Source organism: Apium graveolens, chromosome 5 (assembly GCF_009905375.1).
Source record: "Apium graveolens cultivar Ventura chromosome 5, ASM990537v1, whole genome shotgun sequence".
NCBI lineage: Eukaryota > Viridiplantae > Streptophyta > Magnoliopsida > Apiales > Apiaceae > Apium > Apium graveolens.
In genome coordinates, this window is record NC_133651.1 from 148,171,754 (window position 1) to 148,180,370 (window position 8,617).

At 30.9% G+C, this 8,617-nt stretch overlaps 1 protein-coding gene across 1 annotated transcript; it reads right to left on the reverse strand.

Annotated features, from left to right (window-relative positions):
- Window positions 1-4,316, reverse strand: LOC141724563 (glycerophosphocholine acyltransferase 1-like). Its single transcript, XM_074526739.1, has 8 exons — window positions 4,077-4,316; window positions 3,814-3,966; window positions 3,429-3,486; window positions 3,235-3,335; window positions 2,490-2,585; window positions 2,319-2,412; window positions 1,099-1,336; window positions 1-691 (listed from the first exon to the last, which is right to left on the reverse strand). Exons 1-8 carry the CDS (start codon window positions 4,161-4,163, stop codon window positions 313-315), a joined length of 1,206 nt encoding a protein of 401 aa, XP_074382840.1. The 5' UTR covers window positions 4,164-4,316; the 3' UTR covers window positions 1-312.
- Between the last annotated feature and the right edge of the window lie 4,301 nt (window positions 4,317-8,617).

The window sequence follows — 8,617 nt, forward strand, 5'->3', positions numbered from 1 at the left end:
TGCATTCAAAAGAAGCTAACACTTTATTGATGGTTTAATTCCAAGGACAAAGTGCATGTTCTTGTACAATCAGAGTGGACAATACAATCTACAAAACATCTTGCATGACATCATCATCTAGGGTTAATATTAAAAACACTCAACAGAGAGACTAAATTTCACCTAAAAGTAGGACTCCTAATTCTGTAATTTAAGAACACGAACTCAAACCACTACAGTCAATTACAAAACCTGAGACCTACATATTAAGATTAGCTACATGCAGCTTTCTTCACATGGCATACAAACAGTTTTACAAGCATTGCTCAACTACTAAAATGGGGTTCCAGCCATTGCAACGCCATCCACTGTTGTTGGAGGAGCTTCAGCTGGAACTGGTGCAGCTAAAAATTGGGCTTCTTGAGTTTGTATTGGCTGCATCCCTGATTTTTTTTTCTCCTTCAAAACTGCCTGTCTTGGCATTACTTCCAACAGAAAATTTCCTCCATTCCATACAGACGCAGAAACTTTGAGAATTTGGAATATACAATGCAGTTCATATGACAAGAATATAGGCACCGTCAGTGCCATGGTCGCCACGGTGAACACTGCTTGGAGGAGGATATACATAAACATCCGATTCTGATCACCAAGTAAACCACTTAATCGCCACCATAAGTTGTTTGCTTTCTGTGCTTTCTTAGAGAGCTCCCTGTCAAACAGTCACAATTCACTCGTAACTCCTAAGTTGCACAAAAATATAATAAAGCTAAGAAAAGGAAATTGAGAACAAAAAGTCTATTTCTCAAAAATTCATAGAAGGCTTTTCTATCTGATTGAGAGGCTCACTTGGAAAATTATAATGTCCTCGGAAAAATTTGAGAGGGTCACAAGTGTCGTGCATGCATGAAAAAGCATAGCTTTGAACATTTTCTTGAAATTTTGATAATAAAGTATTTCCTTATTCGAAAGAGAGCCAAGAATGACGGAGCAAAGAATTGATAGTACGAGGCAAGTGCATGAAGTGCAAAAGAACAAAATTAAGCAGCAAGGTCTAACTTTATCCAGTATAGAGAAAATAAAACATATTATGAGATGGCTTCAGAATAGGCTTCAAACCTGTAAGAAGTCATGACCTCAGGATCTCTTAACAGCCTCTGATGACGAAGGACATTGACAATCAGAAAGTAGAGAACTTGCCATATGCTGTAAGCAGCCAATGGGACAACGAAGAGCCAGGACCACAGATAAGATCTGTCCTCTACATAGGGCCATGAAGCTCTTCGAACTGTCCCTTCAGGATGCATAGCCTCGAAGAACGCTGGATCCCACCACCGGACTGTGAAAAATACCAATCCTAAAATAAAAGATAAGGGCCAGTAAAGTTTAAGCAGCTGTAACGTATGAATTTTGACCAAACACTTAACTTTACATAGTTTTAAAGTTAATACTTACCATAAGATTTACCCAGAAGTTAAACTGAGTAGAGATGTGACACCTATTCACAACTAATATATACCAATATATTTGTTTGTTTCATTAAGATCCCATTTAATCTTCAGGCTTATTCAATAAACGGGTATGACAAGACTACTGACAAGTTCTAGAGACAGGGATACAGCATATGATTTAACCTCTTAAAGTTCTCCTATTAATATGTATTGTGTGATTGCATCATGAACTTTGAAAGCAGAGTCAAAGACAACATTTTGAAGGTACTTCCTCTTAAATTGTTAAGAGCACTTCTAAACTCAGCTTGAAATCATTATTGTCGTACAGGCAAACTGTCCATAATTTGTCCACATCACGTGAAAGTGTAATTAGCAAAAATTGTATGAGAAACATCTTGAAGGTAGAAGTTTTTGCAACAAAGTGGTTATCCATCAATTTTTGTCTTTACTTCTTAGAAGGAACCAAACAAGAACGAGAAGGGCAATACAACACGACATAATAATAGGTAACAACAGAAATAAAAAGATATTTTGTTCTAATACCTTTAAAGTTAGCATGTTTAAAAAAATCAGAAGGCAAAATATAAACTAATTACAAATTTTGCAATACTCAAGGTGCACAAAGGATGTATATAATAGGGTGAATCGTTTGAAGTTGAAATTGTGAAAGCTTAAGCTACACGATAGAACTAGGTAATAGCCTTGTTTGATAATAACTGCCATCAGCATAACTAACAACCCAAAAGTCAAAACAAGAGGCTGAATCGTTTGAAGTTGAAATTGTGAAAGCTTAAGCTACAAGATAGAACTAGGTAATAGCCTTGTTTGATAATAACTGCCATCAGCATAACTAACAACCCAAAAGTCAAAACAAGAGGCGTCACTCACCAGGTAGAAGATGTATTAGGACGCTTACTAATTTGTCGACAGAACTAAACACTAAGCTACAACGCCAAACAATCAATGCCCATGCAAGCGGTCCCTGCAATTGGTAGGAATGGTGTTAAGAAAGAAAACAGGTTATTTGCTTTAGTGTCTGAATTTAGCTCATTTGTTTACCTCAGCAAATGAGAAGGTCACCATGAAAAGCTTTTCATTTTCAGGATAAAACAGAAGCATGATCAAGAAGATTGTATTAGCATAGTAGCAAAAATCCTGCATTATTATCAAGAAAAGCCATTCTTTATTAGAAAAGAAGAGTGAAATTGTATGATATTAAATATTGGTGTAAGGTAATAATCTTATAGCATTCCTCCTCATTAATTAGAATATATGTATATATATTCTTATAGCTACAAACAGTTGGTAAAATCCCTTCAATCAAAGATAGCCTAAAAGAAGAGTGGTGCGTCGGGGAGGAAGATTGTGGACTTGGGTAACAAAAGATTTTAAGGAGCTCAAACCACCAAAAAGTTGGGGGACCACAGCTAAAAATGTGAAACATCAAAGATACAAACAAGAAAAGTCTCGTGAAATCAACTTAAAAAATAAAAATTTTCAAATTATGAATTAAAACTTAAAAGTACTCTGTTTGACAACAGATCTATGTCATAAGTGCAAGTTTACACGAGAATTATTAAAATGACAGATCGATCAGCAGTGGATCTATGCAAATATCGACATTTTATTTGAAAATAACCGAAGAAGAGTATAACTATATAACTACTACTCGGATTAAAAATCCTACAAACAGGCATCCCTCGGTAAAGTAAATTCCACCAATCGATTATTAATAAATAACAACACTTAACACATAAATGGATCAATTAAACAAATGGAAACAGCCTAAAATTAAATAACTTACCAGAAGATAATAATGCCATTTTTTGTATCGGTAATAGATCCATCGAAGGGGAACAAAGATGAGGTAGAACAAGCAGTACACGTGGCGGATGTCTTGAGGTCCTAATAAACAGTACAACCAACCAAACAACAAAGATTTTATAAATAACTTCCATTTATTATTCAGCCACTGAAAGAAAGTGTCTTGGTACCTACTTGCACCCAAAAGAAAGCAAAAAGTTCCAAATGCAATAACTCCCAGGAAATGAGTCACCTACAAACAGAACAACTTCAATAAAAACTCCATCACTCAACATCATTTAAAATCAATAGAGACCCTTTACTATACTAGCATATAATAAAGATAATAACACATCAGAATCACACATTCACAATTCCAGTGCCAAAATCAGGATCTTTATGGAAACAAACTCGATAAACATTGCATTCGACATACCCTCCTCAACTATACAAGCACAATAGTTGGTTTATAGACCACAATCATAAAATATTTATACATGCCTAAACCAAAAGCTAAAGCACAAACAATATATGAAAATACAAAGTTATGTGTATGCAAGATGCAAAAGGGAAAAACAACCTTATTGATGAAACGTTCATGTTCCTCGGCCTGTTTGGCAATCTTATGAGCTTGTTTAGACAACAGCTCTTTGCTTTTAACAGCTTGTTTGGACAACATCTCTCTGCTTTTAACTGCTTGCTTTGACAACATCTCCTTGGTTTCAGCAACTTTCTAAAATACCAAAATCAACAAAATCATTCAAACACAAACATAAACAAAACCAATAAGAGGGTATTAATATTATATCAAAAAGGAGCAAGAAATGAATAAAAAGATGCAACCTTGGTTCGATCCTTGAACCTTTGTTTGACCTTGCCGAAAGAATCACCATTACTGTCTTCCATGCCATTATCCTCGTTGCCTGACATACTTTATGTCAAAAAATGAATGAAAATTGAGGGGTGGGTTTTTGTGTGTGTGTGTGTGTGTTTTTAATGGGGCTCCCGAAAGTTACTGAGCCTCCTCAGATTTCATTCATGTACCCTTTATTTATTTTCTACTTATGATCATTCTGGATGTTCGTAGTTTGCACACACGACACACCGTATATATTGAATGGAGTCCTGCCAAAAAAGATACATATCAATTTTTAAAAAATTAAATGATAAATTATAGAGTCAAAAACTTTAAAGCGAAATTAGTTAAAAAGTATTTTGATGATTTTATCATTTTACATAATTTATGAGTTAATATGACGGGTTTTTTTGAAAAATATCTAAAATCAAAAATATTTTTTTTATAAAAATACTATCATTTTTATAAATATTTGTAGAAACAATACCATTGTTGAGTATGCGAGTACACCAGGTTGCTCACACTGCTCGCATTTAAATTTTTAAGGATAAGAGCATTTAGTAATCTCGAAAGGGATGAAAATATATTGACAACCCCGATGAGAAATTCAATGCTCAATAAATATGCATGCATTCTTTTTCTTCATTTTCTTTCATTAGTCAAAGAAATACTTATCATCAAGAAAATTATATCAAAATATTACTTCCATCGTCTCAAATTATAAGTCTCTTTAATTTTTTACATATATTTTAAATAAAAATAAAAGCTCTCCAAATCATTTTTTTTTGAATAATTAAATTTTAATTGAAGAAAAAAAAATTAGAAAAAATATGCAGAATTTTATGACTTTTATACATTTTAAGTTACACGTAAAAAGTGAAAGGAATTTGTATTGTAAGATATTTTGGGACGAAGAGAGTATGCAGTAAAGAGTTCCTCTTGTTTTATACTCCGTCTATCCCAAAATACAAGTCCTTTGACTTTTTACGGGTATTTTGAGATAAATAAGAAGAATAGCTCTACAAATTATTTTTAAATTTTTTTTTGAATAAAAGCATATATATTAAATTTTAATTCAATAATTTTTTTTTTAGATAAAAGTATGTCAAGTTATGACTTTTATACACCTTAAAGTATGTATAAAAAGTTAAACGGACTTGTATTTTGGGCCGGAGGAAGTAAAGCTTACTTTCTCTGTTTTTATATATTTGTCGTTTGACTTTTCTGCACACGTCTCAAAGTGTTTTGATCGGCTAGTAAAATAACTTTTCAAATTTAATTTGGCTGAATAAAAATTTATAACTAATACTAAAATTTAGAAAAATAAATTTTAAAAAATTATTATTTAAACTACGTACAAAAAAAGTCACATGACAAATATTTAAAAACAGAGGGAGTATAACTTAACCAAAGGTAATGAGTGAATATCCCGAAAGTTTAGAAAATAAAATCTTAAATTCCGAAAAAACGCTCCCTAGAAAAAACTAATAAAACAGACTTATCTGATTTACAGAAAAGAGGTCCATCTGAGTTTTATACTTTATATGTCAATAGATTTTTCACTTGTCCCTAGCACTCCGAGTAAAAAATAAATAGAATCTTATAGTATATTAATTATGAGGAATTTAAAATAATATTTACAAAAATAAAACTACTAGGAAAATAATTCTCAATAAAATAAATATATTAAAATTAAATTAGAAATAAAAATAAATATTTTAACCAAAGAAAAATCATTTGATTAGTCAGAAAGTAAAAGTCACTATAACATAACTAGTCATTAACGACTCATAAATATCACAATATATGGTCAAAAGTTATCATGTATGGCATTTGCTTAGACATAATAAGTCATTTTACGTGACACAAAATATGATAACTAAGGCTAAAAACCTATATATAATAAAGATCATTAATTAAAAATTTAAAAAATCACTATACCATAAATTACCTATAACAACCGTAAAAAAATGTTATTATACGACACAAATCTATTGTAATAGAGACTATAAAAATGTATACTGAAAAATCAGGTTTAACATTTGGTGTCGTTGCCAAGAGTTTTAAAATAGTTATAAATTCGGTTTATAGCAACATCTTTACATATACAACAACAAATGTAATAGCATTACAATACACAGGCTTCGTATGTCAATATTTTTTTACAACTTTTTTTTTTGATAATTGTTACGGTTATACATGTAAAGTAACAAATTATGTTCATTGATTTGCAACATATTAAGAATTAATTGCAACAAATTTTGTTAACAAATTTGAAATATATAGCAACCAATTTACTCTCCACTGCAACACAAAATTTTAAAAAATAATTAGGCATGATCTTTAGATTTCATTAACATACACCAAATTTAATTGGTAAATCATAGCAAAATCCAAAAATCCAACAAACAATATAGTATTATTTATTGAAAAGTCTTTTACATTGATATTAGTGATGATGCTAAGCTTAACAACTTTAATAATGAAAAATTAAAACAAAATTAAAGGCTTGTTAATTGCTTCATCTACATCCTCATCGTATAATTGTCTCCCAGTCCGGTCACAATTTATGTACAAGTTTTTAGCACCATTCATATCATAGACCTACATTATAATCAACATAACATACAAGTATTAGTATTGACTATGGATTTTTGCCCGCACTACGCGCGCTCACTAATTTTCAATTTTTGAAAAAATAAGTTTAAATTTAATGTAACGTGGTGATATGAAATTTTATTTAAACATAATTAACTAATTTTATGTTTTGTTCGTAAAAAAAGCAGCGACGTTTCACATTTTTTCATATGACATATATTGCTTTTGCAATGTCTACAGTTTTATGATGTAATTATCAAATGAATAAATTATTTAATTAATGAAAGATTTAAATAATCTCACTATGTGTATCTTCGATATTTGTTGGTTATTTTTTTATAATGGAAATTATTTTATAAAATGTGATAATTATTCATTTATAAGTATATAAGAATTTAAATGTAAATGAATTTAATTTTGTTATTATTTTGATGATATTTTGTAAAATTTATTTTAATAGTCTTTATCAAATTTCAATATTTAGAATTTTACTATTTTGATTTATTTTTTTAAAAAAATTAGAATTATATTTTAAGAGTAGGTAATTTATATACCCAACATATTTTTATCAGTTTGAGTCTAAAAAATATAGTGATAACGGCCAACAGAACACGGAGAACACGGCTCGACAAATCAGGAGGATCGATGACGCCTACGACAACTCACGCAGAGCAACTAACTAGATCAAAAGATTACAAAAAGTTTATGGAGGTCAGTAAGCAGATTCTTCTATGTATGTACTTGTCATCACTTTTTTTTAAAGATTTATGTTGATTTGTTTGATCAAGACTTTGATTATGATCCAAATCTAATATTTCAGTGTATATAATGAAAAATTTGTATGCATAAGAGTATTTCATGTACTGATGTTGATTGCATGTGTAAGTTGCGAGTCATATAGATAATGAATTGATTTCATGGTTTACTACAATAGTTGTTAGAGTTGGTAGATTGATCACAATTGAACCAGATTTATATATATCCTATTTTGGATTGAGTTATAAATTTGAATGTTCAGGAAGTTAAGAGAAAGCACGACTCATGAAATATTGACTGGGATATGGGTGATATGTCAAACAATTTTTTTCATTGCTTCTGGAAAACTGAATGTAAAGTTTAGGTAAAATTGATTAATCAATGTTACATGTAGGTAGAGGACGAAAACCGTTAGCCAGCTTTGTTTCTGCAAATGTCGAGAGAGATGAGGATGGAGCATTTGTAAGTGATTGAATGCTTGTTTTTAAACGTTATTAAGAAGCTGGAGTTTTATTGTACCTGACTGCATTATCTTTCGAAAATTGCAGAGGGTTCCATCTAGTTTTATTGATAGATTTCGGAGTAAACTTCATTCCCAATTACACATAAAGTACAAGACAATTGTTTGTAACGCGAATTATGATAAGTATAGAAAGAAATTTTGCGGACTTCAAGAATTAATGAGATTTTAAGATTTAAAAATGTTTTATGTTGTTGTTTTTGAATATTATGGGTATGGGAACTTTACTGTCCACTGTTTCAATGATATGGCGATTTCAGTTACACATCCATTGGTTAAGCCACTGGTTTTTTTCAACTTTCAACAAAGAAAATTATAACAATTGGATGATGGATGAGTTTAAATATTGTCGTAATCATGATGTCACTGAAAGGTACCTCGTTTTTATTCACTACAATGCTATAAGACTTGATCTTGAACAATCCTTGATGGTGATCGGTCAAAATTCAAGTATGGAGAACTTGGAGAATATGGTGACCACTCAAACCATCTATATGTTAATTATTAACCTCATATTTATAAATATAGGTTTTATATCCTTAAGGGGGCGTTTGGTTCATGTGGGGGAAACGAAATGGAATTGAGAAAGGGAAAGGAGGAGAAAGTGTTAGATATATTTGTGATGTCATGTCTAATAATGAATTGTGTTTAGTT

Coding starts and splice junctions, on each gene's coding strand:
- LOC141724563 (XM_074526739.1), bottom strand. CDS start 4,163: ATGTCAGGCAACGAGGATAATGGCATGGAAGACAGTAATGGTGATTCT. Junction 3,967..4,076: donor GGTTCAAGGATCGAACCAAG/GTTGCATCTTTT, acceptor TTGGTATTTTAG/AAAGTTGCTGAAACCAAGGA. Junction 3,336..3,428: donor TTGCTTTCTTTTGGGTGCAA/GTAGGTACCAAG, acceptor ACTGTTTATTAG/GACCTCAAGACATCCGCCAC.